Raw genomic sequence first — 27,951 nt, forward strand, 5'->3', positions numbered from 1 at the left:
GGCCCGGTGGCGGCGCAGAGGCTGCGGGCGGCGGCAGGGGAAGAGCAGGCGGAGCGCGGCGGGCGCCGTGCCGGGGACGCGATGCACTCGCTCTTTAGGAAACGCAACAAAGGAAAATACAGCCCCTCTGTGCAGAAGAAGAGGTGAGTGTCCCGGCCGCGGGTAGCCCCGGTCCCCCTCGGGCCAAGCAATGCCGCGTTGCTCCCATCCCGCAGCATCCCCTGCCGGCGCCGGGGCTCGGCGGAGCCTGGGCACCTCCCGGGGTGGGGGAACCCCCGAGGTGTCAGCTCCTCTCTGACCTGGGTCCGCGTCTCTGGTGCCCGGTGAGGGCACCGAGATGGTTCTTCCCCGGTGCCCCTCACATCGCAGTAGCGGCGGCTCCAGGAGCAGGTTCCTTCGGTTCCCAGTCATGTGCTCTTAGCTTTTCTTAGGGAAGAAAAGTCTTGTTCTCAGCCTTCATCCACTTGTTCCATCAGGACCAAGTGTTGAGTCAATCATCTTTTCGTCAGCTCTTTCTGGGAGGGTGGGGAGACGTTTCAGTCATGCTGGTCATAAAAAAATGTTGAATGCATGCCGTGAAGAGTCACTGTTAAAAGGGAAAAGATGTAAAAATCCACCCCCTCATCCCCGAGAAGGCTTGGCCCCTCTCTAGGCTGCATGATGCATTGCTGCAAGAGAGGGGCTGGAGAGTGGGCAGCCCCCAGCACCTGCCTGAATGGGGCAGGTGGCACAGAGGCCATTTTTCCAAAGAGGTGGATGTTTGGATTGTTTCAGAAGTGTCCTGTGTTTCCCAGAGGAGCTGGAGGGGCTCTGGAGCACACGGAGTGGGATGGCTGGTGCAGAGTCGAGCCCAGGGCTTGTTCATCCCCCTCCATCCCTCCCCAGAGGCACCTGCCCTGGCCAATGGGCTCAGAGCAGCCACCCTGCTTCCAAAAAATCCTGGTTTGGGCAGGAAACCGGGGAGCTGGTACAGGGGCTGACGTGCCTTCAGGGACCCGGAAAGGGACTGGGCAGCCCAGAAGGCACCAACATCTTCCAAGCTGGGGGAGCCCCTTGCTGCTCCCTGCCCATAGGTGCTGTGCTGTGGTGTGTAGGAGAGGCACTCCCCAAGAGGGGAGCATGCTGCCCTGGCACAGTGGGTGCTCAGGCTTTAGTATTTGCTGAGCTCCCTCCATTCAGGCTGAGGTTCCAGCTTCAGCCCTGGGGACAGGCTCTCCCGGCAGCCCGGCTGGCTCAGCAGGGCCACCCAGGCTACTGCTTCCAAAGCCCAGGGCATGCTCTGCAGCCAGCTCCTGCCCTGGGGAGGGCTGGCTGGAGATGGTGGTCCGGAGCCTTCTGAGGGTCAGCATGTGCCTCCCTGATAGCCCCAGCACCAGCATTCCCATGGTTGAAGGATGATGTAAATACCCAGTTGCATTTCTAGTCTTCAGGGGTGTTAGTGGAAGGCTTGAAAATGAGAAACACCACACCTGGGTTGACATCTTGGGACTCTGAGCAGCATCAGGGTGTTGAAAGGCAGAAGACAGACCTCCTCTGCACTGGGTACCCACCCTGTGATCCCCACCCTGGGGCTGCAGCTGCGCTCCAAGCCCTGCCAGCACTGGGTACTCCACGCTCACATCATCCCACAGCAGATGGGGCTCAGGAAGACAGTCTTCCCTTTGCCACCCTGCCCGCAAGCCCAGCCGGCTCTGGGCAGGCACCAAAGCACCTCTGACGGCTGCAGGCCAGGCTGAAATCTTTATTTTTCTGGCTGGCTGGTGGCAGCTGAGGAAGCAGCACAGGGCTGTGGCCTCAGGTCACCCTCCCTCCCTGTGCCCCAGCTGTCCTGTCCGTGTACACCTTGGGGAGGGCTGTGCTTGTTAGCCCCGATTTGTTAATTCCTGTGTTGGAGTTTACAAACCTCTGTGAATCCAGGGAATACTCCCACCGTGTGGAAACAGCCCCACCATCGAGATGGGGAAGCCAGTGCTGGACCGGTTAAACAACTTGCTGGAGAATGGTTGTGAAGAAGTGAGGAACTCCTGCCGCCCCGTCCCCTGCTCCAGGCACTGCCAGGCTCCCAGCCGGTTCCCGCCCAGTTTTGCTGCTAGAAAAACAGAGCAACACTGCTAACATCAACCAACCGCCCCCGCCGTAAACAGGGACAGAGATTTCAACACTCTGTACAGCCCAGCCTCGTCCTGCACTTCAGTGAGGCTCTGCAGCCAGGGCGCAGGGGCTGCACCTTAGATAAGGGCTTAGTGCCAAGGTGCCACTGGTGACCAAGCCTTCAAAGCATGGTGGTAACAGGGCAATAACTGAGTACCAGTTTGGCAAGTGTGCAAGTGTGCTGGAAAGTTTCCTGCAAGCAAGGAGGAGCCGGGGTTACGAGCTCAGCTGATTTAGGTAGGGGTTGCCTAGGAAACACCATCCTACAGCAGGTTGTAGCCTGACAAGAAGCCTCTGTGAGACTTGGTGGCTCCTTCAGCCTTGGGACAAGCCTGTGACAGGGGCATTTCGATGAGCAGCACTAGAGAGTCAAGATCTCCTTGAGCCTGTGCAGCTCAAGCTAGGTGCTGTAATCTGCCCATGAACAACACTTTGTCTCCCTGGATACAGCAGCCACCTTCCCCAACCCCAAATTGGCCCTTCAGCCTCCCATCCAAGGCACCTTGAAAGCAGCTTCAAGCTTCAAGCAGCACCCCTGCCTATTGCCGAGCTGCCCACAGTCTGCCTGGAATCTGGGGGTGAGAGGTTGGGATGGGCAGGGACAGGTTTCCCTGCTTCATCCCTGCTGCCATGCCAGGGATGCAGCTCCCCATGGGAGCCGAACCCCTCTCTGAACAAGGAAGGAGCCATTTGTGGCAACCATCTCCACCATTGGAGGCCAATTGGTCCCATGCTAACATTAGGAAGGAGGAAAGCCAGCCTGCTTTGGAGCTCTAATAGGGCAACAGCGAAGAAAAAACAGGAGAGGCATTAAATTCACGATGGTTTGAAGACAACTTGGTGCTGGTCCTCTGCCCTGCTGCAGCCCATCCATCCTCGGCAACTCCTGTTGAGTCTTGGAGCACATTGGTCATGCACTGTACCATAGCTTGGCTGGAAGAAAACCACATGTGCCGAGCACTCTGGACCACACGCCCATCCATCCACCTCCTAACGCCACTCACAGCACCAGCAGTTACTTTAACCCCAGTGTGCAGGTGATGCTCCTCAACAGGCATTCCCCCTGGTTTTGTTTTTCGGATGCACAAGTTAGCAGGACGAGGGTCCAGGTCTCTTCTTAAGAATATCTGCTGCAGTTCTGACCTGGCCCTGTGGTCTCCCGGCTCAGCAGCCAACCAACCCTGGGCACATCAGTAGGTGTGTGGGCATCTTCCTACCTTGCCTGAGGAATGTGAATGATATGATGATGGCACTTCTTTTGTTTCATGGACATTGCTGCTTCTTCTTGCACACCCCATCCCAGTAGCAAAAGGCTTTGGGATTCAGGTGAGACTGGCCATGACTTCTGTGTTAGCGAGTATTATATACATATATATATGTTCCCAAAAGGGAAGGCAGAAACCTTGACTAGGGACACAGTATGGGGGAAAGCCATCACCCTCCTTCCCTGTTATCTTCTCCAAATACTTGCCATGCTTAGAAAACAGGAAGTTGGTTTCTGTCTTAGAAAGTCCAGGCTTGAGAGGTAGGAAACACAGCTCAGCCTTAAGAAGTTGCTTCTGAAACTCACCATCCTGCCAGCAGGAAAGATGATCATCCTCAGGGTCCCCTGGTGAGAGCATCCATTCAGGAGGGATCCCAGCCCTGGAGACCCTCAGTGGTGTCAGGAGACTGAGTCCCCATCTAAGAGGGGGTGCAGGCATCTGGGACAGAAGCAGGGAGCGCTCTGCCTGCAGGGCAGGCACCCATTTCTAAAGGCTGTTTGGTAGGGCTGGAGTCAGCATGAAGGACCAGACAGCAGGTGAGTCAGGGGAGCTGCTCTGTATTTATGGTGGAGCAAGCCTCGCCATCACCTGGCCTATTTCTGCTTTAATTTCCATGCACATTACAATAATATATCACCATTACTAAGAGGGAAGATAAATATAATTGAAATGAGCTGGAGTAAGCACAGCAACGCTGCTGTCCAGCTACACCCTAACATAGGTAGCTTGACAGCACACTGTGCCAGAACTTTGAGCCAGATCTTAGTCTCTCCCAAACCTGAATTCCACTACCATAGCCGAGCCCTTTTGTCCTCTACTCTGTCAGTTTCACTCCAGTGTCATTATAAGAGGCACAAGGGAATATCATGCAGTGGTAGCTGCACCTCAGGAAGCTTTAAGGGCATTTATAGTTCTGTGCTGTGCCTTCTGGAGGGTTTAAACCCTTTAAGTCCCTCCTAAAGTCTGGTCTCCAGGAGCGGTGCTCACATGGGTATGGTTTTTTAATGAGATCTATAAAAATGGAAATTAAATGGAGATGGAATTGAGAGCAGCAGTAGGTGGTCGCTGCCGGATGCACTGTACATGCATCCCAGTAGTGGGATGTGATAAGCAGGACCAGGATCCATGCTCACACACAGTCCTCAACCGATTCCCTTGTCCCTGGCTGAGCAGTCCTACCTGTGGAGAAGCTCCTGGCATGGGGGGACGGAGCAGGACAGAGCCCTTCCCATTAACCCTCCCAGCAAGTATCTGATTCACAGGACAAGCTCCCAGCAGGAGCTTTCCCAGAGATCGTGTTCAGCTGGAGCAGTCAAAACTCCAGGAGTATCTATTTGAACATCCTCGCTTGTGGGGATTAGTGAAGTAGCCCCCTTGTTTGGGAAAAAAGGAGATGGAGAAATCAAAGGGATTTCCTACCACCTGCCAGCAAGTGCAAATAATAATCTCAGGTCCTTCGCACCAGCCAGGCAATGCTAACAGCTGCTCAAGGCAGCACTGAAAACAAATAACGCTTCTGCCGAGCACAGCTTTTCACAAGCGATATCATTTTTTTCTTTCCTGACCAGAAAATGTTAAAGTTCTCCAGAAATGGCAATGCCAGTTTTTCCAAGGTGTTTTTTTTTTCCCTCTTCATTTTTCAGACAAAGCCTTATCTATTTTAGCAGAAAAGCTCTGCATTTCCCTTCCCTCTGCCAGAGCCTCGCAAGGGCCATGCCCTGGGCACCTTTGCTCCTGCCTCCGCCCAGTCACACATGTGCTGCCTGTCCCAGCTGGGCTATGGCCAAATCTTGCCTTTCTCCCTCCCCAGCACTGCTCTATGCTCCGGCCATCCCCTTCTGCCTGATTTTTGGCCCCAGCAGCCCTTTGCCTTACCCTGCCAGCTGCTATCCTCCCAAGCCTGGATGTACACGCAGCTTTTCCTGGCAGCTTCCCAAAAAAGCCATCTCTTGCAAATCCCATCCACACAACTTTCCTGGGCCGGCCTAGGATTCCTTCGCCTGTCACCTTGTATTTCTCCTGCATCTTCCGCCTCTCAGCAGATGAAGGGCATAAGGAAGTGAACGGCCTCCATCCCCTGGCACAGAGATTTCAGCCAGGCTTCAGCTTTCCCAGCCAATCCCTCCAGTACCCTGCTTGACATCCAGATGGATGCAGGAATCAGTCTTGTCCTCATGTTTTATTAACACAGACCCAGCTATGGCAGGGAGGCAGGCAAGTTATTAACAGGGTTGATGATCTCGTATCATTAACATCCCAGTTAGTTGATTAGTGGCACAGAAGTGGTAAGTATGCAGAAATAAATACAGAAATGAGAGATCTTGTAAGAGAGAATAAGATCTCTTTTATTTCTCTATTTATTTCTGTACACTTATTAATTCTATATTTCCAGCAGCAGTGGGGGTGAGCTGGAACACACACCAACCTCCCCATTCATGGCCCTACACCATGTTCAGCACAGCATGGGGTGCGGGGGGCAGTGCCCCCAACACTGCGGCAGCTGTTTTGAGATCCATCTCCCATGGGAGGTCATTAGATTTCCCTGCACCAAAACCTGAGCTGGTGACAGTCACCTGCTCCGCCAGTGACGCTTGCATAAACCGCAGAGGTGGAGAGAGCAAATAGCTCTTTTTGCGTGCATCAGGAAGGCCAAGGCTGAGCAGCAGAGCCATGCCCACATTATAACTGAGCATGTCCTTGCTTGCTTCGAGTGAGCTCTGCATTTTCTTTTCCCTTGTCACCCAGATACTGCACATCAAAGCAGTAGTTTCTGGATTACTGGGCAAACCATCCTCTCCAACACAGGGAAACGCCTCCTCTGCTTTCCCTATTCCCCAGCCCCGACACCCGCTTCTGCTCCCTGCAGTGATGAAAAAGGGGCCATCGCCCCCACAGGTACCACCAGGGGTGGAGGGGGGCTCTGCCCCAGCCCTGGGTTCCCTGAGTCACAGGGAAGGTGATGGGTGTGTGGGGAGGGATAGCTGAGGGGCAGTGCTGCTACCTCAGAACTGGCTGGCAAGATGCAGGCAGCCCTGGCTTGGTAGTGGGGTGATTAGAGATGATGGCTCAGACCCAGGGAAAGAGTGGGGAGAAGGGGACAAGAGGCGCATCCTAGCCAGGACACGTCATCCTCATCCCAAACCAGCCTGGCTGTTTCAGCAGCAGCACTGTGGCCATGGAGCATGGCTCCTGGCAAAGCTGGTGCCTGAGTAAGAGGGTCAGGGCCTGGGTGTTGCACTCTCCAGTTCCTGGCACCCAAGATCAGTTTTCCTGATGCAAAGCGAGCACAAAAGCTGGGCAGAGGCTCCAGGCTCAGCTCTGCTAGACCAGATCAGCAGCAACAGGTCAGGAAGCCATGGCTGAAATGCAGCATTGCCACAGATCCCAAGCAATACCTGGCTTAATTTTATTACCCCTGTAAAATTTAGAAGCTTCAGTCAAAACCAGAACTAGAAAAGCCCCAAACTTCTGCTTTTTGGGATGGTTTTTCCATCCATACTAGAGATCCACTGAAACCCTGAGGATTCATCCCTGGGCTTGCTAGAAAACAGTGAGACCAAGGTGGAGAACACGGAGACAAAGCCAGCAAGCCCTGCCAGCTCTTCCCAAGCCCTGCTCAGTGCCGGTCCACCTCCTGGCTATCGCAGCAAAGCATCCCAAACTCCCACCTGGATAATCAGCCTCTCCTGCCCTCAAAGCTCAGGTGACCTCCAGTTGATCAGTGAGAGATGAGGAAAGCTCCTTGGTGGTTACAGGTTTTCTGAGGATGCAGGAGATGCCAGCTCTGGGTAACCATCATCTGAAGACACACAAACACATGCAATATGTTTTAGTTGCCCAGCTTCAAACCACCTTCTCTCCACTGATTTCATCTGGTGTTTTCCATGGTTTTGCTGGATGTGGATTAGAAGAAATCCCCAAGTGGATTTTGAAGAGCTGCTTCTACCATTGCAGCAGGATCCAGCCACCCACATTCATCTCCCAGTGCACCCCTGCACCCTCCAGCTGTGATTATTGAACAGAAAATGGGACTCATCCTTGCAATTACTGCAACCAGCTGCATGACTTGCAACAACCCCTTTGTTTGCTCCTCTGCTTGAAAATGCCTGCTCAGTTCATTTCTGCCAATGCAGGAGGGCCCATAATTACAGCAATCCTTCTGCTCATCAGGAGGTGCCAGGCAGGCCGCAGCAGCAGTGCCAGACACAAACCACCAGCCATGCCGAGTACCATCCTGATGATGCAGCTTCTATAATAAGAAAAAAATCAGTGTAAATCCTGCCCACACCAGAACTTCCCAGGGAAGAATGAACTTCTGTGAAGCTGTCAGATGCTATAAGGCTCCTGCAGCCCAGGCAGGGTTCAACGTAAGGAGGAACAAGCCCAGAGCTGGGTTTTGTTTTGTTCTGCTGGATTGAAAGTGATAGCACGTGTGGCAGGCAGGAACACATCCTGAAGCTCAGCATCAATGCCAGGAAGGAGGCTGGCCAGACCCAGGCTTGCCAAGCTTTTTCCCCCAGTGCCTACACTGGAGAAGCAGCAAGCTGAGACATCCCTGCTGGAGGTGGTGTGTGGTCCCCTGAGGTGCACAGGACTGATGAGGCCACATACTGCTCTTACCTGCAGGTAGTTGAGCACTAGCACATGTACAGGGAAGCTACTGTAAAGCCCTGGAAAAGGACTGCCTTTGTCGACAGGCCATTTCCACTCTCAGCTCTGGCCCACCTCACTGTGGAAGTCAGGAGGACTCGTGCTGTCCAGGAGAAGCTCATGTGGTCAAACCCTGCCCTGTGATGGACATAGGTGCTGCAGGACCCCTCAGAGCTGAGTGACAAAGCTGCTGGATGAGGCTGCCCACCTGGGGATGAGGAGCTGCCCAGGAGCCCTAAGCCCTCCACACCACGAGCAAGCATGGCTGGGCTGCTGGTGCTCCACCAGACAACTCTGCTCTCCCCCAGCCTGCCCGCTGCCCTTCAGCCTTTGCAGGAGACACACAACTCATCTACCAGCAGCTATAATGGCAATTAACACTTCCAAGCACCATGTAAAGATTAATTCTACCACCACATAATGAGGTTATTAAGGCTCATTATCTCTGCTCTATAGGTGGTTGGGATTGAAGTGAGCCAACCCTTGGCTTAAGCCCACATGGTAAAGCAGCACAGCTGGGTCATAAGCCCCAGCCTTGCCACCAGCCTTGGCTCTAGGAGCCCTCCAGCCACAGGGACCATTGGGGAGCACGTCCTGCTTTCTGCCTCTGGTCTGCAGAGCCACAGCAGGAGGCTGCGGGCATTGTCTGGCATGCAGCCTGGCACATGGTCATCAGGAGCCCGCCCTGGCACACTGCAACCTCTCCTTGCAGCCAAAGTGATAGCAAGAAGACAAAATGTTTAAAATAACCCCAGCAATGCAAAAGCTGTGTCATAGATTGTTCTGACTCTGCTCTAGCTCAGGTGTCCCTGCAGTGGGGCTGTGAATATTTGGGCTGGCCCTGCACCCTGCCAGCCCAGCTGCAAACGGAGAGCCTTGGACCAGCGTCACCCTGGGAGCAAAAAACAGTGTCCTAGCAAGAGACAAAGCACTGAAAGATAGATGCAATGTGCTGTCCCATCCCTTTATTTGGTTTAAATTGTGAGTAACTTCTTGCAGAGCAAGGAAGCCCTGACAATAGCGTGGAGGGGCACAGCTGGGGCTCCAAGGAAGGGCTGCACCCCAACTTGGGGTGCACACAGGGCAGCAGGCAGGGGCTGCCCAGGGCGTGGGCAACAGCCTGCAGGCAACAGCCTCAAACGGGCCATCTCACCTGCATGCATGGGGTCCAGGTCCTCTCTGCTGCTCAGGCTCCTCCATCCCCACACAGGACACCACCCCCATCCCTTGCAAACAACTCTTTTCTTTCTTGTTCCAAAGCCAAGGGAAGCTCAGCTCGCCTACAGCAATGCTCGCATTTCCATGGTGCGGGAGACACTACGTTCCCATCCGCCACCCCCCTCCTGGCAGAGCAGCCGAGTATTTTGGAAAGTGTTAGAAAGGCAGCAGTGAGTCACACACAGCTGCAGTGCCTGGCAGGCTTGGCTGGCCCCGGGCCACCCTCTGGGGTCACGGCACCCCAAGGGCAGCCCCTGGCAGCAGCTTAGGGCTGTGGCTGTGTTTGTGGGGTGATGAGTCCCCTTCTTTCTCTTCCTCTCTCTCCCCAGCATTTCCAGCAAAGAGCTGACTGAGCTTATAGAGCGCCTGCAGAAAAATGCCGACCAGGTGGAGAAAAATATTGTGGAGACCGACTCCCGAATGCAAAATGTAAGCAAGCCACAGCTCCACGCACATGGGCTCCTCTGAGCAGCCCTGTCCCCCCTGCTCCCTCCTGCCGCAGCCCTTCCCACTTTGCTGCGGTATCGTCTCCTCTCCTATGGTACATGTATGCAGCTGCCCTACCCTGCAGCTGGTACCCGGGCTGTGATGATTCATAACAGAGGGATGCACAGGTTCCCCCGGCTCATGGGAAGAAGGTGGGAAGGTGTAACGGGTGATGGGGCCCTAAAATTCTTCCCTGCCCAGGGTTGGGCAGCACTGTACAGAGTGGGGATGTGCATCCCTGGACATGCACCCCAGCAAACAGCTAGGATAGAGGAGAAGGGGCCTGAACAATCCTCCGCTTCCAAAAGGGTATGATGCATCCCGAGGCAATGCAGCCCCCAGCCATAGCCATTCCTCAGGGATAACACAGGCAAGGGGAAAGCAAAATAAATCCTTGAAGGACAGGAGATGGCAGAGCTCCTGCCTGTCTCTGGTGCCCAGGGACAGAGTGGCAGGACCATCTCTTGGATACCATTTGTTTTCCCCTCATGACCCTTCCTCCCTGCTCTCTGTCTGCCCAGGACTTGCACAAGATCAAGGCATGCCAGCTAGCGCAGTACAAGGACCTGACATCTCAGAAACTCACCGAGTCCGACAAGCTGCTCTACGTGCTGGATGGAGATGCAGCGATTGCCCGGCACATGAAGCACCCCCAGGGTGACATGATCACAGAAGAGTGAGTACTAGGGGGAGAAACCTGTCCCCACAGCCTTGCGGGAGGGGAAGATGCTTCTCCAGTGACTCTGCTCATCTCCTGCCTGCAGATGGGGGAGACACCACAGGCTCCTCTGCAGCCCAGCTTGCATTAAGGTGCATAACCCGCAGCCATTCATGGGCAGGCATAGAGTGAGACAGGCTGCATGCCTGCTGATGGCCATGTAAAAAGCTCTGTATGAAGCACAGTGGCGTCGTATCTGCCCAGCATATGGGCAGCCAGTGATCTCCCCCAGTATCAGCCTGCCCTGAGCTAGCAGATGAGCTGAGCAGCCCTTGGCAGGAGACAAGTGCACAGGAACCTTTGTCCTCTCCCTCCCCAAGCTGATTGCACAATGTGGCTGTTACCAGCCCATCCGGTAGTGTTGGGCTGTCCAAGGTCCCCTAAGGATAGGCACCCCCCTCAATGGTGGGGCTGGGAGAGAATCACCTACAGCTACCAATGCTAATGCTGGCCCACATCCTGCACCCACCCTCATCTTTCCCTTCCCGCAGCATCCGGCAGCTGAAGGAACGAGTGGCAAACTTGCGTGTGAAACATGAACAGATCTACAACTTCCCCCTGCAGCATATTGAGCCCCAGGTCAACTGGTCAACAGTAATTGAGGAGAAACAGGTACCAGGGGGACCATCAGTGCAACTGCCTGGCCAGCACCACCAGCTGGGGACAGGCAGGACCTCATGCATCTCCTCATGGGGAAACAGGCTGCTGGAAGCCTTCTTGGCTGCTTGATACTGGGAGCAGCAAACAGCATGGGAAGAAGGTGGGGTGCTGGGTATCCAGGGAGGATGCAGAGGTGATGGGACAAGGCGAGCTGCTGTGGCCCCAGGAGTTAGTGCTTGAAGCAGCACCGCTGGCAGCAGCTGGGCTACGTGAAGAAAAGCTCTGGAGGACTGGGGGGCCACAGGGGAGTACACCAGCCTGGCCATCAGGGGATGGGCTCCTAAGGCTCAGCCTGGTTGTTGACCTCTTGGGTGAGCTTGGGCAAACCTCTGCCCTTCTCCATCTGAGGACAGAGACCACAATCCCTCTCCAGGCAACATGCTCCAACACTCCACTGTCCTAAGAGTGGAAAAGCTTCTCCTTATACCCAGTCTGCACTTCCCCTGTTTCAGTTTATGCCTATCATCTCTCTTCTTCCTGCCACACATCACCCTGCAGAGCCTGGCTCCATTTATTCAACAACTTCCCTGTAGTTATGGGAAGCATGCTGTTAGGTACCCCCCCAAAGCCTTCTCCTGCCAAGGCTGAACCAGCCTCAGCCTCTCCTCTTGGGTCCTAGGCTTGGCATCCCCAGTCACCACCTGCTTTGGGCTCTACTCTGTCACCCTTCCTCTTAATTTTATCCCAACACTACACTCCTCCAGCCAGGAAAGGGTTAAAACCCCCAAACTGGCCTTCCCATCGCCATGCTGCTGACACTGGAGCCCATCCAAGCCTAGATCCATGACCACCTCCAAGAGGAGTTTCCCAGGTCTTAGCCACCGCATCCTGTTCCCCCATCACTAATCTCAACTCCTCTGTGCTGCAGGATGCATTAAGCTGCAAGGGCTTCGGGACTGACCTGCCACTGGTCAACAGCCAAGTAGAAGAGCACAACATCTTCCACAATGAGGTCATGGCCATTGGCCCACACATCGCCAAAGAAGGCAACAAGGTCAGTTCTCCTGCCCCTCTCCTTCCTGCTCTGCAGGGTCAGCCCCATCCTGAGCCACTGATGAAGGTGAGGGCATCCCACCATCCAAGCTCCTACAGCCTGGACCAGACTGGGTGGTTGCCCAGATCCATACCGAACCTCAGAGCTGAGCATCGTACACTGGCTCTAGCTTTACAATGAGGCCAATCCCATAAACCCCACATCCCCCTCCATCACCAAGCCCCCACCAGACCACTGCTCTCCAGAGACATGCTCCTAACTCCTGCCTTGCTTCTCCTCTGTTACCAGGAATACACAAGTGACTTCCAAGCCAAATACCAGAAGCTGCTGGTAAGAAACGTCCAAGATCTTGGGGGCAGAGCCTTCTTGCAGGGGTCCCTTGCCAGGGGAGCCAGGCACCCCCAGCAGACCTACGAAGAGCAGCTTTGGGCTGAGCCCTCCCTCTGACCCTTCCTAGGCCAGCTCCCAGCAGCGGCAGCAGGATCTGCATTCCCTGCAGGACTACATGCAGCGCTGCACCAACAAGCTCTACTGGCTAGATCAGCAGGCAAAGGACAGGACCCATTACGACTGGAGCGACCACAACCTGGACTACCCTAGCAGACGCCGCCAGTATGAGGTCTGTGCATGCTCTTGTGCTGCCTGGTCCCGCGCTGGCTGTGTGCTTTGCAGCAAGGCAGGTGGGCATGGAGCCAGGGGAGTAGGCTGAGGGTTGGATGGGGGCAGGAAGTGTCCCTTCCCCATGCCTCAGTTTCCCCCACTCCAGCATGAAGCACTTTGAGATGTACAGGTGATAGCATATGGATAGTAAGGTTAAGCCTTACCTCCTGCCAGAAATGAAGCAATGAGGAAACTCAAGAGCTTCTTCGTTCTCCTCTCCCTTATCTCAGCATTCACTTGGCAAGAGTCACATCTTTAGCAACATCTGCAAGGGAAGGAAAAGCAAGAGCTGCAGGAGGGGAACATGACACTTTCTGTTTTGTGGAGCTGTTCAGGGCTTTTCAGAGTAGCTCAGTCACAAGACACAGCCAGGGTCCCCTCTCTTTACACGGGGATCAGTATCTTGCCTGTCTTCTTGCCTCCATCTAGAACTTCATTCATCGGAAGCTGGAGGAGAAGGAGGAGGCCATCAACAAGCTGCATGTGGACGGAGATCAGCTTCTCGCCCAGAATCACCCTGGGAAGAATGCCATTGAGGTGAGGATCAGGGACGGGCTCCAGCTTCCCTGCTTGCCACAGAGCTTGGTGGACTTGCCCAGCCCTTCTCTAATGGTCCCAACAAGACTCTTGATTTTACTTCCTGGGATGCCAAGTAAGAAAAAGCCTCCTTCACCTGCAAGTGTGTAAACACCATTAGAGGAGCCGAGATAAACCTAAGTAGCTCTTCACATCTTCCTCATTCCTGTCGCAATTATCCTGTGCCTGCCTACAAAGAATAAATTATGATGGCAAGTTCCACCTCTGATGGGAAGATGGACATAAGGCCACAGGATTTGCTACCTCCTTCACCCATCCCCATGCTCCCATCAGAGCTTCCCAGCCTTGGACTAGCTCTCTGGTAATCCCATCCTAGCTTTGACCTGAGAGCATCTGGGTGGCTTCACAGCCAGCCAAGGAGTCGCTTGCTCAAGAGGGAAACAGGTACTTCCTGGTGGGTAGCCCAGGCTCACCCCAGCACAGGGTGTCCTGCTAACATCCACCTCCTGCCCCTGTGTTGCAGGCTCACATCGAGGCAGTGCATGCTGACTGGAAGGAGTACCTCAACCTGCTGATCTGCGAGGAGAGCCACCTGAAGTTCATGGAGGACTTCCACAAGGTACCAGATCCCCAGGGCAGCAAGGCACTGTTTGCTCTGCACAGCCCAGAGAGTAGGTGCTGGTTGCAGGAGACCCCGGAAAACATACAGGCTCATGCTGTGCTGGAAACAGGGTAGAAGAGATTTAGTTCTCTAGTCTGGGGCTTTTTAGGCTCAGGGGACCACTGTGAGCTGATAACACAAGTGATAATTGCTCAAGCACTGAATGCAGTAATTGATTGGCCAAAGCATAACTTGCAGAAAGCATCTGCTCCAATGCCAAGGTTCAAGAGCCACGGTCCAAAGTTGGCATCCTTGTCTGCAGGACAACACAGATATCTCACAGAGGTACCTCACCCCCAAAACAAGGCATGGGGAGACCTTGCATGCTCCTCTCAGCAGCAGAACAGGTCAGAGTGGGGAAATTACACCTGCAGAAAGCAGAGTTGGCCCCCCAGGGAGCCCTGCGCAAGGGCTCAGGGCTCCAGCTGAGCTTGGCAGACAGATGTCTGCTGGATAAATTGCATTTGACAGCCAGGGAGGCTCTGCAGGGGAGCAGGTCAGGCTGGATTCTTTTCCCACAGCATGGGCGTGTTGACAATGTGATGAGTCTGTTGCCAAAGCTGAACCCTGGTGCCCAGCCTAGGCAATGCCTTTTGTGGGTATCTGCCAAAATAACTACCCCGGGGAGTAGTCTGTGTGTGGAAGGGCTTGGCTCTACCTTCGCCTTGGCACTGGCAATGGAGACACCATGCACTATCGTGACACTGTCCAAGTGAAACAAAACTGAGGGCAGGGAAAGGTGGGATTTAACAACTCTGCAGGAGAAGACCATGGAATAAGCTGCCCCCGGTTGTCTTCCCCCTAGCTCTGTTGTCCCAAGCATGGGAGACAGCAATTCCTTACCTTTCTCCATGCACTTCTGAGTGCTCAGATGCCCATCATAGCCTCTGGTGGCTGCTGCCCCTGCTCCAGGCAGTGCAAAGACCAAGGTGCAAGGGTGGGTCTGCTTCATGTTTCAGCAGAACCCTCTCTCACAAGAGACTTTGCCTTTCTGCAGTTTCAGAAAGATGCTAAGGATGCCCAGGAACTCTTGAAGAAGGTGGATACAGACTTGGACCAAAAATTCAGCCCAGAGTTCAAAGACAGATACCAGCTTGAGTCTCTCCTCCGGGAGCTGGATGTGAGTATCAGTGCAGGCAGGACCAAAGGGGAGGCCACAGCAGGAGCCAGTGTCCCTGCAACACCAACAAAGAGACATCGCTGCTGGAGCCGGCATCTAGCCCAGCTTCCAGCAGGACCATGCTGCCGCCTCCCTTTGCCCAGCCTTCACCCGGCTCTTCCTTCCCCTCTAGCTAGAGATTGCCTCTCCCATAGCAACGTAATTGCTCACTGGGTTGGTTTTTATTTGTTCTCTCATTGAGTTAGTGCTCCTTAAGGGCGGGAGCATAATTAGACCTGCTGCCAGGGGAGGTTGTGGAACTTGCTGTGCTGCTGAGAGCTGGGATGAGAGATCACCCATTGGGAAGGGCTGTGCTGAGCCAAGCCACTAGCCCAGCCCAAGCCCAAGCATGCTGCAGCAGGCCCAGATGATGCACATGTCCTGGGACAGCTGATAGCTCCTCCTGCGAGCTGTCCCTCTCCTCCTGCGTGCTCCACCCCACTCAATATTGTGGGATATGCACCTGCACAGCTAGAAATAGAGCAACCACTGGAGAGTCTTTTCACAGGGCTCTAATTATAGCTGGGAATGGGGCTACCCATCATCATGCAGCTAGGCAAGTGTGGATCATACACCAGGGAATGCCCATTACTGGCTGATGGCTAGTGCCAAACCTTGGCAATTCACCGGCACAGTCCTAGCCCTCAGCCTGGCTGCAAAAGGTGGCAGGAGAGTAAAGGAGCACAACAGCTGTGGAGCAGGACACAGGAGCTGTTTTCACTAGCATAAAGCAAAAGAGAAGCCTCAGCCTGTGTCCCAGCAGCATTGGTACCAGCCCTTCCCCAGCTGGCAGAGTCCAGAGGCTTATCCTTCCTATACTTCCCTACTGATTTTTGTTGTTACCCTGTGCTAGGACCAGGAGAAGGCCTTGGACAAGTACGAGGTGGTGGTGAAGTCCCTTCAGGAGCGCAGCCAGCACATCCTGCCCCTGCGGTACCGCCGCGAGGTGCCACCCCAGCCCACCCCCGTGGAGGCCCTCTGCGAGTACGAAGGCGAACAGGTAACATCTCCTTCATCCCATGTGCAATGCAGAGGTGCCACTGGGGACCATCTCCTCAGGGGGCACTGGGGATGGGAGAGACACCTGGGGAAGAGGCAGTTTTTGGCAGTACCCCAAGCAGTGATGTTTCCTGCAGCAGAGAGAAGGCAGAGATCATGCTCTACCCAGTGGGAAAGCAGGTTTTGCAACTCAGGAGGAGCAGTGCAGGAGGGGGTCTGGGGGAAACACAGCCTCCATCCACCCTGCGGACAGCGTGCCTATCACACGCCCTTTGGGAGGTTACAACAGCCCAGCTCTGTCAGATTCCCACGCTCCCTGCGCTGGGGCAGTGATGACGTTTGGGATTGTTTCTGATCAAAGAAACTCACCCCAACATCACCAGCGCAGTCCCGGCAGGCACATCTGCATCCCCCCATCCCCATCATCACAGCATCAGTCTTTGCAGGACTGGTCAGCTACTCAAAGGGATGGGACAGCAAAGCTGGCAGACACCAGGTAGGGCCCTGGAGAGGAGCAAGCAGCTCAGGCTGACTCAGCTGCCTGCCTCTCCAAAAATGAAAGCCACAGCACAGCCTTGGAAACACCTTCTCATCTCTGCCCTAGTGGGAATTTGCTTGCTGTAGCTGTTGCAAGAGGAGGTATGGCTTCATACCTGGAGGCTCAGGGGAGGGTGGAGTATGCACAGGAAATTTCTGCAAGCAGCAGATACTTGGATAAGCAAGAGGGTGCAAAGAGAAGGACTTGGGGTTTATGCCAGTCCTGCTGCCCTGCAAGTGTGGCTCCCCAGGGCTGCCAGCTTAGAGCAGGGCAGGTGGTGTTTCCTGACCTGCTCCTGTGACCTGTTCCTATCCCCCAGGGCCAGATAAGCCGAGGAGCTCACTATACCCTGCAGAAGAACAGTGGAGACATTTGGGAAGTGGCAGACAGCTCAGGAGACAAGATCAGCGCTCCAGGGATCTGCTTCATGATCCCCCCACCTGATGCAGAAGCAATAGCGCTGGCAGACCAGTATGTGCCCCCCAGCCTGCCGTGCTGGACAATCCTGCTGCCCCGGCACTTTGCCCTTGCCTTCACCAGCCCCAGGCCATGCCACCAGCACTGCACCCCCTCATCTGGCAGCACTGACGAGGGGCTCATGTCCCAATTCCCACAGCAAAGCCATGTCTGCTTGAAGCCTCAGGCTTCTTCCAGGAGGGATTCCTGCACCCTCCTGCTTGCACAAGAGATCCCACCTGGCAAAGTGGGGCCAGCTCAGAGCCATCCATATACCCCTCTCCTCAGAGAGAGGTGCCCACCCCTCCCTCAGCAGGCAGGTACCTGCCTTTGCTGCTTCTCCGCAGCTCTTACCCCTCCAGTGAAGACATTGCTCTACCCCTTTGCCAACACAGGGTGACAGTGCCTGTCCCCAACTCACTTCATGGCTGCCTCGAGAGCCCAGGTCCCACAGACCCCTCCAGAGCTGCACCTCCCTCCTGGAGCAGCCTGACTCTGATGTCGTGCCCGCACTGCCCTGTTTTGCAGAATTACTGATCACTATGTGACTGTGAAGGAGAAGACGGCCAACTGCAAGAACATCCTCCAGCAGCGCTACGAGGGGCTGAAGGCAGACAGCATTGGAGGTGCGGCACTAGAAGGGCAGCTTGGGGCTTGCCCCTTCCCAGACACAAACAGGCTGCTCTTTGAACTTAGGTGGTGGTCCATCTTAGTGGGATGTCACCAAGAGCTTCCCACCTCCTACAGGTTCTGGGGACAACAGTGTTGGGGTGCATGCTGTGGTTGTAGCAGGCAGGGCTCAGGGAGTGGAGGGGGATGCGGGTTTTACATTCACCAGTGGGACTGAGCCTAGACCCAGCCTCCAACCAGCTTTAACCTGGTTCCGCCTCATTATTCAGATGCTGCATCAGTTCAAGGGCGCCAGCTTCTAGCAGGGCTGGAGAAAGTGAACAGTGACCTGGACAAGCAGGAGAAAGCAATAACGGCAAACCTCCGTCCGCCGCTGGAGCAGAGTCGGGCTGTACAGGACAGCACTGAGCGCTCCAAGGACCTGAAGGTACAGGGCTGTGGAAGCAGACAGACAGTGCCATACAAGGACTGTGCTCCCAGGGGGTCTTCCAGGGTGGTCCTCAGTATGCTGGGTACTGGGAGCGCTCCCTGAGCCCAGGAGCATGCAGGCATGGAGTGATGCTTACAGCTGGCTGCTTCTTCCCGTGGAGATGGGGAACAGCCCTTTGAGCAGCCTCAGAAGCCAAAAACCTTTGCCCTGCTCCTGGCTCAGCTCAGTTGCAGAAAGGTTGAATGGGAAAAAGGTGATGGCTGCAGAGTGGGGACTGTGAGGAAGAGAGGGGAGCCCTCAAGTTTTGTTCCTGCCCATATTCTAAGCACATCAGGGACCTTAACTTTGCCACCACCATCACCAGCTCAGAAAGGAGCAGGAAAACACTTACGGTCCAGGGCACTTTCTCTCCTTGTGGACCTGCTCCACTAGGCTCTGATGCTGGTAGCATCCTGCTCCTTTCCTCTCCTTCAGAACCCTAATTAAACCAGGCTCCACGCCACAAACCTCCCTTGTGTCAAAAATCCAGGTGCCACCACAACTGAAAGCAAATTGCTCCAACTGCCTGCAGCACTTTGATGTCCAGGCAAGAATTTATCCGTCAGGCTGCAGAGCCCAGTGGTCCAGATAAGTCCAGCACATTTCTGACAGAGTTGGAGCTGGTGGGAACCACTCTCCAGCCAGAGTTTCCTTGCTAAGGACTAGTTAGCCTGCCCCAGAAGAGATACAAGTCAACAGAAAATATCCTTTTGTCCCCTACAGGACTGAAAGGCACCTGCCATCAAACATAAGCCCTCAGCCCTGACCGCTCTTCTCACGCTGGACAACCAAGGGACAAGCTTCTCTGTCGTGTAGCCACAAGGTATTAGTTCAGTTGCTCAAAGACTTTGTTCTTACTGCAGAACATCACCAATGAGGTCCGTCGCATTGAACCTGAGAAAACAAGGAAGATCCAGGAGTGCGAGGTCTTCATTGAGTCTGTACCAAACACTGGCAGCGCCACCTTGGTAAAGAACAAGGTGGAGAATACCAACAAGAAGTATGACCGCGTGGTCCAGCTGCTCAGCGCTGCCCAAGAAAAGTAAGTCACAGCTTAAGTCATGGCTTGAGCTTGGCATGACATAGGATCCTGCAGGAGTCAGGTGCAGGCATGCTTAAATACCTTTCCTCTTGTGCCCATACAGAGTTGAGGTAGCCACACACCTCGAGAGGAGCCTCCAACAAGGCCGAGACCTGCTGTCTACCTATGAGAACAAACTGGTCGTAGATGACACGGTACCAGAGGATTTGCGGGTGGTAGACCGTAAGAAAGAAGAGCTGCTGGTGAGTGTTGTCTCGAGCCAGTTTTCTACCCTATTGACATACTCCACATACAAAACCACTTTGCAAAAGCTGAGGTCATTGCTGCTCATCTCACACGCTCGAATCAGTTGGTAAAGGGATGGCTTCCTCCAGCTGGAGATGAGACATGAGACCCCACAGTAACAGCAGGGATCCCCACATACTTTAAATACAAACTGTTCCCATCCCCAAACTAGAAAGCAAATGCCAGTTGAATACTTGTGATTTGACAAAAGGATTAATGGGGAAGTGAAGGATAAAATGGTCTGGGAAAAGCAATGCAGAGGTCTGAAACATGAAAGAGACAGACTTAGCAAGGCTTTGAGAACAGTTATCACTAGGAAAAGCTACTGACCAAAACTGGCAATCCTGCTAGAAAGGCCAAGAATTGCCTAGGCCAGTCCTTCTTCAGCTTTTCCATTAAGTCCCCAAGCTCAGACTAGCATGCAAAAGCTTTCACAGCCCCTTCTGCAGCTGTTGCACCAATAGGAGGAGGGTTTAAGGCTTGCATGAGGAGCACCAAATATTTTGCACATAATATGCTTGCTTTTAAAGATTAACAGACGGAGAAGGGAGCAAGAGCTAGCTTTTTTCTCCCCATCAGGTTTACCAGATAGCTTTGCTTACAATGCAAGCTTCTAACTTGCTTTTCTCCACAACCTGTATCACTGCTGCAGCTCAGCCATTCCTTAGCATTCTCTGCAGCTCCAGTGCAGTAGCTGCAGTTGATGGGGAACAGCAACAAAAGCCTGGCACATGTGCAAGCCCAGAGAATCCCTGTCCTGCTTTTTCCACAGGCCATGGGCACCGAGCTCCAATCCAAGAGGTTCCTGCTCAGTGAAGCAGAGCAGAACTTGCTAAGGACAAAGACATGCTCCAACACCCTGGCCAGCAAGTTTCAGGAGCACTGCCCTGACATTGAAAGGCAAGAAGCTGAGCTCTACAAACTCAACCAGCGCTTCAACAACCTCAGCAAGCAAATCGACCACAGGTAAGACAAAGAACAGTATCTAGCTAGGGCTGGACCTGCCTGGAGAACCAGGATATTTACAGTGGAGTTGGAACCACACTGAATCTGGAAGAGGCATAACACTATCATGGGAATGGGCAATTGCAGAAGAGCTTCCGGGGGGGCTGAGGAGGAAGAGAGAGAGGTTCCTGGCATGCACTGGCTGGGTAGATCTGGGCAGCCTTTAGGATTAGGTGTTCTTGCAACAGAGATGGGGACTTTGGCAAGAGAACAACTCTGGCTCAAATCTGTGTCTTTAGGGAGCAGGGGAAGCGTGGACAGGTTAAGAGGTGTTTGCAGAAGACACAAGAGATGTGATAGTACTCAAGCTCAGCTGATTTCCCCCACAGAACGCGGACCCTGCAGAAAGCGAAAAATGCCTATTCCAACTATCGCACCAACTATGACAAAGTCAATCAGTTCCTGTGCAACATACCTAACTATGAGCCACAGGAGACCGACAACATCCAGCAAGTGGAAATGAAGCTGAAGAACCAAGCGGTAATTCTTTCTGAGAGTGCCCTGGGCTCCACAGGGAAAGGAAAAGGAACAACACTAAAAGATAAGGAATAGAACTTAGATAGCTCCTGAACATAAAATAGAAAAATATAAATACTTATTAGCTTAATTTTTATCCTATAAGGTCCCACCGTCCTATCTGTGCCTTCTTTACACAAAGCAGAGCAACTTGAGAAGGTTGTAATTCTCGGTGCTGTAATTTCAATGGCAACCCTCAAAAAGTCTGAAGAATGTATTTGGATTTTTGTGTTCCCTTTAACGTGTATCTCTGTGCATGCCAGGTGCTCCTCAGTGACATTGTAAGCAAGGAACAGGAGGTGCAGAAGGTCTCTGCCACAGCTCAGCAATACCAGCAGGCAGTGAAGGTAAGGACTACAATTCTGCTGCTGGGAGAACTTTAACATAGAATCATCAAATGCTTTGCATTGGAAGGGACCTTTAAAGCTCATCTAGTCCAACCCCCCCCTGCAGTGAGCAGGGACACCTTCCATTAGACCTGGTTGCTCAGAGCCCCATCCGGCCTGACCTTGAACATTTCCAGGGATGGGGCATCTACCACCTCTCTGGGCAACCTGGGCCAGTGTTTCACCACCCTTGTAAAAATTTCTTCCTTATATCTAGTCTGACTCTATGCTCTTTTAGTTTAAAACCATCGCCCCTTGTCCTGTCACTACAGGCCCTGCTACAAAGTCTGTCCCCACCTTTCTTATAACCCCATTTTAATTACTGAAAGGCCACAATAAGGTCTCCCCGCAGCCTTCCCTTCTCCAGGCTGAACAGCCCCAACTCTCTCACCCTGCCCTCACAGCAGAGGTGTTCCACCCTCTGATCATTTTTGAGGCCTCCCCTGGACCTGCTCCAACAGGTCCATGTCTGTCCTGTGCTGAGGACCCCAGAGCTGGACACAGTGCTGCAGGAAGGGGGTCTCACCAGAGCAGAGTAGAAGGGCAGAATCACCTGCATCCTGGAGGGAGCCACCTAAGGAAAGCTTAGTGCCTTTGCTCAGTCAACTGATGAGCTACCTGCTCTGACCTTGCCATCATGCGGCCATTAGCATGGCAACCGGCTCAGATTTGTTGTCTGTGAAAGGAAGGTTTCCACTCCGAGCCCAGCATTGGTAAGACAATTGGAAGGTCAGCACATGCCCGCAGCTGTGCTGTTATGTTCAGAGGGCAGTACCTGACTCAGAACCTGCTGGGATGTCCTGCCAACAGCACTCCACATCCACTGTTCTCAGCAGGTCACCTAACACACAGGTCAAGGGAAGGATTCATTAAAGCCAGCGTTTAGGAGGGACCCCTGCATGAAGGGGACCCAATAACCTCACTTTCCTCTTGGGAACTTCTTCCCACAGGATTATGAGTTAGAAGCGGAGAAGCTACGGTCCATCCTCGACCTAGAGAGTGGCCGGAATGGGTACATGAGCAAGAAGCCCAGGCTGCAGTCTCCAGCTGCAAAAGTGAAAGAGGAGGTAAGTAAGGGGTGGCCTACAGAGAGCTAAAGCAGATGACAGCTTGTGGGACCAGTGTGGTTTTGCAAATGGTTATATTTACTGTCAGCAACTGTGGTCCCAGAGGGGACTGCAGGGGAGGGCAGAGAATCAGGGGAAGAATGGATTTTTCATCATACTTAACTCATCCATTTTTTTGGACTAGGCTAGCCAGAATGAGAAAGGGAAAGTACTGGATTTAGCATTTCCTTTCTGAAAGGGGAAAAGGAGGAGAACCATCCTGAAATTCTTCCTCTCCCGAGACTTTCAAAGTGAGATTTCACCACTGAAGACTATGTGCTAGATAGAAATACTTACATTGAGAGCTGGCCACAAGCTACTTATTATACAGGATCTGTTTGCTTCCTGCCTCAAACTCATCCTGTCTATCAAAGCAGGCAGAAGTGTCCACCCGGTTCTTCCCCATCTGCAACTCTTTTTGCGTATCTTGAGTAGGAAACATACAGTATGACCACGACAGTGTCTGTGCATGACAGCACATGTGCATGAGAATCACTCTTCCTCCCCCAAAGCCTGGCAGATCACCACTGTAGAAGGTTTTTAGATGAAGACACAGGGTTGCTTCTTTAGGGCCTGGCCATTGTTCCTCTTCAGCATGTCTTGACCAAGCAGCCCTGGTTCCACCACCTTTTCTCAATTTTTGTTCCGTAGGAAGCTGTTCTTGCAGCCAAGTTCACCGAAGTAAGTGCTGTGAATAAACAGAGGCTGCAGAACCTGGAGTTTGCTCAGAGTCTCCTGCGGCAGGTAAGCAATCACCAGGAGCAACATGCTACTGAAAGGACAGTTGTGTAAATAATACACATGTGTGCCTTTGCTATTACAAATTGAACTGGAAACAAATCTAGCTAGCATTTCATGCCTCCAAAATCATTAGCAGACACTTAAATCAGATAGACGTCCCCTCTGTGTTTCCCAGCCCCATCTCCCACTCACCATAGGAAGCTCCACGTTATTTGTAACACTTTTTTTTTTTTCCAAACCCATCCCAGAATTAGTGTCCCTCATGGCTTTGTTTTGACAACAAACAGGATCACAGAAAGCATTTCTCAGGCTGGGAATCCACAGAGCAGTTCAAGAGCAGCCTGCCTGCCAATAGCCCCTGTTCAGTGTTTGCAATAGGCAACTTCCATTAACCAAGCTCAACATCCTCCTGTCAGTTTGTCACAGGAGGCACTGAAAATAAGCACTAAGAGTATGATTATTTGGGGTTTTTTTTGACTACACGTTCTTTTTTTCAACAACAGCAACCAGAAGTTGAAGTGACACAAGACTTTGTCCAGACCAAAAAATCTGTAAGGCCCATGGAAGAAGTCTGGAAGTTGAAGAAAGAGCTTGAAGACGAGACTCAGCGTCGGCAACAGCTAGAAGCGGAGATCAAAGCCATTCAGAACAACATTGTCCACCTGCAAAACAAGAAGCCCCAAGAAACTGTTGTTAAAAAAGAACTGCTGAAGAAAGTGCCTGACCCTCAGCTGGAAGGGAGCTTCCACAAACTGCAGCAAAACTTAGCAGAAGAGCAGCGCAAGAATCAGGTGCTGCAGGATGAGCTGGAGGCTCTTAAAGTCAGGCTGCGTGTTTTGGAGCAGGAGAAGAGGGAAGGAGGGCAGGAGTATATAGTGAAAGAGGTACTGCGTATTGAACAAGATAAGACTCAAGCTGATGAAATCCTGAAGCTCAAAGAAGAATTGGAGGAGCTCAGGAGGCAGGAAGGAACCAGAGAGAATGAAGTCATCCTTTTACGCCAACAAATTGCTGTGCTGTCCAGTGAGAAGAACAAAGAGCAGGAGAAGGTAACAGAGAGGGAGGTGCTGAAGCTCCAGAATGATCCCCAGCTGGAGATGGAATTCCAGATGTTGCAAGAGAGCAAACAGAGGGAGACCGCCCTTCGGCAGAAGCACGAGGAAGAGCTCAGCTTCCTCCAGGACAAGCTCAAACGCCTTGAGAAGGAACGGGCCATCGCTGAGGGCAAAATTACCGTTAAGGAAGTGCTGAAGGTAGAGAAAGACTTAGCCATTGAGAGAGAGGTGAATGAGCTCCGGCGCCAGTATGAAGATGAGAAGTCCAAGGGTCGTTCCAACGAGCGGGAAAAGGCTGAGCTGCTCAGGAAGATCCAGCTGCTGGAAGAAGAGAACACCAAGGTGGTTGTCCAGGAGAAAGTGCGTGAGATTGTGCGCCCCGATCCCAAGGCTGAAAATGAAGTTGCCAACCTTCGTTTGGAGCTGGTAGAGCAGGAGAGGAAATACCGAGGTGGTAATGTACAGCTGAAGAGCTGCCAGAATGAGTTGACTGCTCTGAGGAACAGAGGGCCACTGGTAGAAGTCAAAGAAGTCATTAAGGAGGTCATTAAGTACAAGAATGATCCAGAAACTGAAAAGGAGCTACAGCGACTCCGCGAGGAAATCATAGAGAGAACAGGAGCAATTGAAAGAGCTGACCTTGAGATCTACCAGCTGAAACAAGAGATACAAGCTTTGAAAGATACCAAACCTCAAGTGCATACGAAGGAAGTTGTTCAAGAAATTCTACAGTTTCGGGAAGACCCCAAGACTAGAGAGGAGGTAGAGTCTCTGAGAGTACAGCTAGCAGATGAACAGATGAAACACATTGACCTGGAGAGGGAGCGACTACTCCAAGAAGAGAAAGTAAGACAGAAGGAGGAAGAACTTTCCCAGGTGAAGGAAAAAGTGGTCCAACAGGAAGTAGTGAAGTACGAGCAAGATCCTGCCTTGAAAGCTGAAGTCAACTCCTTCTCTCAGAGCATTGAGAGTGAGCTGAAGCAAATTGATTGCCTTCGTGAAGAACTCCGCAAGCTGCAGAGGCGGCGGTCTGAGTTAGAGCGTCAGCTAGAAGAACTTGAGAAAGAGAGACAGGCCCGCAGAGAGGCTGAACTGGAGGTACAGAGGCTGAAGATTAGGTTGAATGAGTTGGAAGAACAGGAGAGGGAGACAACAGAACGAGTGACTGTGAAACAGAAAGTGATCCTTCAGCAAGATCCCCAGCAAGAGAAGGAGCACTCCCTCCTCAAGTTGGAGCTAGAAGAAGAGAAGCACCGGAGGCAAGTCTTGCAAACTGAACTAGAAGCCCTAAGAAAGAAGCTCCTTTCTTTGGAGAAGATGGAGGTCAAAGAGAAAGTGGTCTTTTCAGAGAGTGTCCAAGTGGACAAAGGAGACACAGAGTATGAGATTCAAAAGCTGAAGAGCAATCTAGAGGAAGAAAGCAGACATAAGAGGGAGCTAGATGCAGACATCAACCGCCTCGAAACCAAGCTGTCAGAGGTGGAATTCAACAACTCCAAGTCATCCAAGGAGCTAGACTTATTAAGGGAAGAAAACCACAAACTGCACCTTGAGAAGCAGAACCTGCTGATGGAAACAAGAAGACTGCAGTCAGAGATTGAACTCACAGCAACAGAAGCTCGGGATTTGAGAAACATGACCCACACGGACAGTGGAATAAACCTGGACTCCAGATTTCAAGCTTTGGAAAGAGAGTTAGATGATCTGAAGCAGTTATCCAGAGAAAAAGATGCAGAGATCGAGCAACTGCAGAATCGCCTCAAGACGGTGGCTATCAAGAGGGAACAAAGAGAGAACCACCTGAGGCGCTCCATTGTGGTCATTGACCCCGATACAGGAAAAGAAATGTCTCCAGAGGAAGCTCATGTATTTGGCCTCATTGAATGGAGCCTGTTTGTGAAACTGAAGAGTCAGGAATGTGACTGGGAGGAGATCTCTATAAAGGGTCCCAATGGGGAATCGTCTGTGATCCTTGACAGAAAGTCTGGTAGAGAGTTCTCAATTGAGGATGCCTTGAAGAGTGGAAGGCTAACCATGGCTCAGTACAACAGTTACCTCAACAAGGAGATGTCAATCCAGGAGTTGGCAGTTTTAGTGTCCGGAAGTAATTACACAGCGCTCCCTCCACTTTAGAAACTTTCCTAAGAGCAGCTAGTCAGAGCTGCACCACTTGTTCTACTACCAGATCACTGCAAATCCTTGCCCTCCTTTGCATCTTCCAAAATGCTAGAGCCTCTGCCCCAGCTGTGCTGCAAAGCCACACTGCTTGCCGTCATACACTGCAGAAGAGCACCACCAGTAGTGGAAAACATATTTGTCAGGACTACAGCAAAGCCTTCTCCCCCTCTTCATCCCTACCTATTGACTCAACCTAACAAAAACCAAGATAAAAAGCCTTAAGACAGCAAAGTACCTGAAGCCCCAAGACTCAGTAGAACCTGCAGTTTCCTCAACATATACTCACGTAGTCACATAAAAAGCTGTATACAACAGTCACTAGAGAGACTGAAGGTCAAGATGACTCCAAGGTGACCAGCAGGAGCTGGTTACATCAGCTGCATGTTGGTAAGCCAGACAGTTTCATCGTGGACAACTGACTAAATGATGGGATCATCCTCTGAGAATACCAGCTCTGTAAAAATAAAAGGTGTGCTACACACCTCAATTCAGTATCACATTAATACCTAAACACCATCATTTTGTTCACCTACGTGCCTATGCTGCTGGGGAAAAGCGAAGCAGATGTAATTTGGTGGCATCAGCCATAGATCCAGGAGGAGCATTCATACACCACAGAGGTCACCAAGAAGTACGTGAAGAGACGGCAGTATTGCCAAAGACAAGAGGGGCGTGTAAAGCATGCAACTGTAAAACCGCAGAGTGCCTTCAAAACACAGTTAGCTTACCTCATGGTTAAAAGCCATTTGTGCTGATATTTTACTGAATGGAGTTACATGCAGCTACATGTTTCATTTACTTGTGTAAGGGAATGGGAAATAGAGGGGAATTCTATTTATAGTACAAAATAAAAATGCAGTGGTTCCAATCAGGAGTTGGGTTTTCTTTATTAACTATGGCAGTCTCTTCATCTCTGGCTTTACAGAAAGATGCCATCTCAGAGTCAAAGATAAATGAAGTGTCTTTTTTTTATAGCCGTTGACTCTTTTCCAAGAGGGAAATTGCTGGAGGAGCATTAAAACTAGGACTAATTAGCAGCATTAGATAGGAGTGCACTGCACTAAGGAACATGACTACAGCTAACTAACAGGGAATTACACTGGGATGGGACCAGGGGCTTCCCCATCTAGAGCGTGTTTGTTTCCTCCTTCCCAAATTTTAGCTAATACCCGAGCCCCAGTAAACTCTGCTGTCAACAAAAACAGCCACAAGCATTCACTGCATATATGTCCTGGCTTTGGGGATTAACACCATTATTTCACCTTTGTGAATGAAAGAATCATGCAGGATCACACCGTTGCTCCCGGGTCTGAACCCCACGTGTTCTTTCCAGCAGATCGCAACTTCAAGCATCAGCAGGAGGACGTTGAATGAGAATATGCAATT

At 52.3% G+C, this 27,951-nt stretch overlaps 1 protein-coding gene across 1 annotated transcript; it reads left to right on the plus strand.

Annotated features, from left to right (window-relative positions):
* The first annotated feature begins 2 nt into the window (after positions 1–2).
* On the plus strand, positions 3–27,519 carry PPL (periplakin). Its single transcript, XM_075105931.1, has 22 exons — positions 3–143; positions 9,614–9,713; positions 10,292–10,446; positions 10,980–11,100; positions 12,017–12,142; positions 12,431–12,472; positions 12,600–12,761; positions 13,232–13,339; positions 13,863–13,958; positions 14,998–15,120; positions 16,013–16,159; positions 17,016–17,167; positions 17,681–17,778; positions 18,052–18,209; positions 19,115–19,293; positions 19,397–19,535; positions 20,351–20,544; positions 20,913–21,063; positions 21,363–21,446; positions 22,436–22,552; positions 23,243–23,335; positions 23,836–27,519. The coding sequence occupies exons 1-22, from the start codon at positions 82–84 to the stop codon at positions 26,518–26,520; spliced, it is 5,292 nt and encodes a 1,763-aa protein (XP_074962032.1). The 5' UTR covers positions 3–81; the 3' UTR covers positions 26,521–27,519.
* Positions 27,520–27,951: the final 432 nt, after the last annotated feature.

The sequence above is a fragment of the Phalacrocorax aristotelis genome, chromosome 10, assembly GCF_949628215.1.
Source record: "Phalacrocorax aristotelis chromosome 10, bGulAri2.1, whole genome shotgun sequence".
NCBI lineage: Eukaryota > Metazoa > Chordata > Aves > Suliformes > Phalacrocoracidae > Phalacrocorax > Phalacrocorax aristotelis.

What these genes read in the sequence shown, in the direction of transcription:
- PPL (XM_075105931.1), top strand. Translation starts at nt 82, where the DNA reads ATGCACTCGCTCTTTAGGAAACGCAACAAAGGAAAATACAGCCCCTCT. An exon ending in CTGGGAAGAATGCCATTGAG is followed by an intron (nt 13,340 to 13,862) that starts GTGAGGATCAGG and finishes CCTGTGTTGCAG; the next exon opens with GCTCACATCGAGGCAGTGCA. An exon ending in GAAGGCAGACAGCATTGGAG is followed by an intron (nt 17,779 to 18,051) that starts GTGCGGCACTAG and finishes CTCATTATTCAG; the next exon opens with ATGCTGCATCAGTTCAAGGG.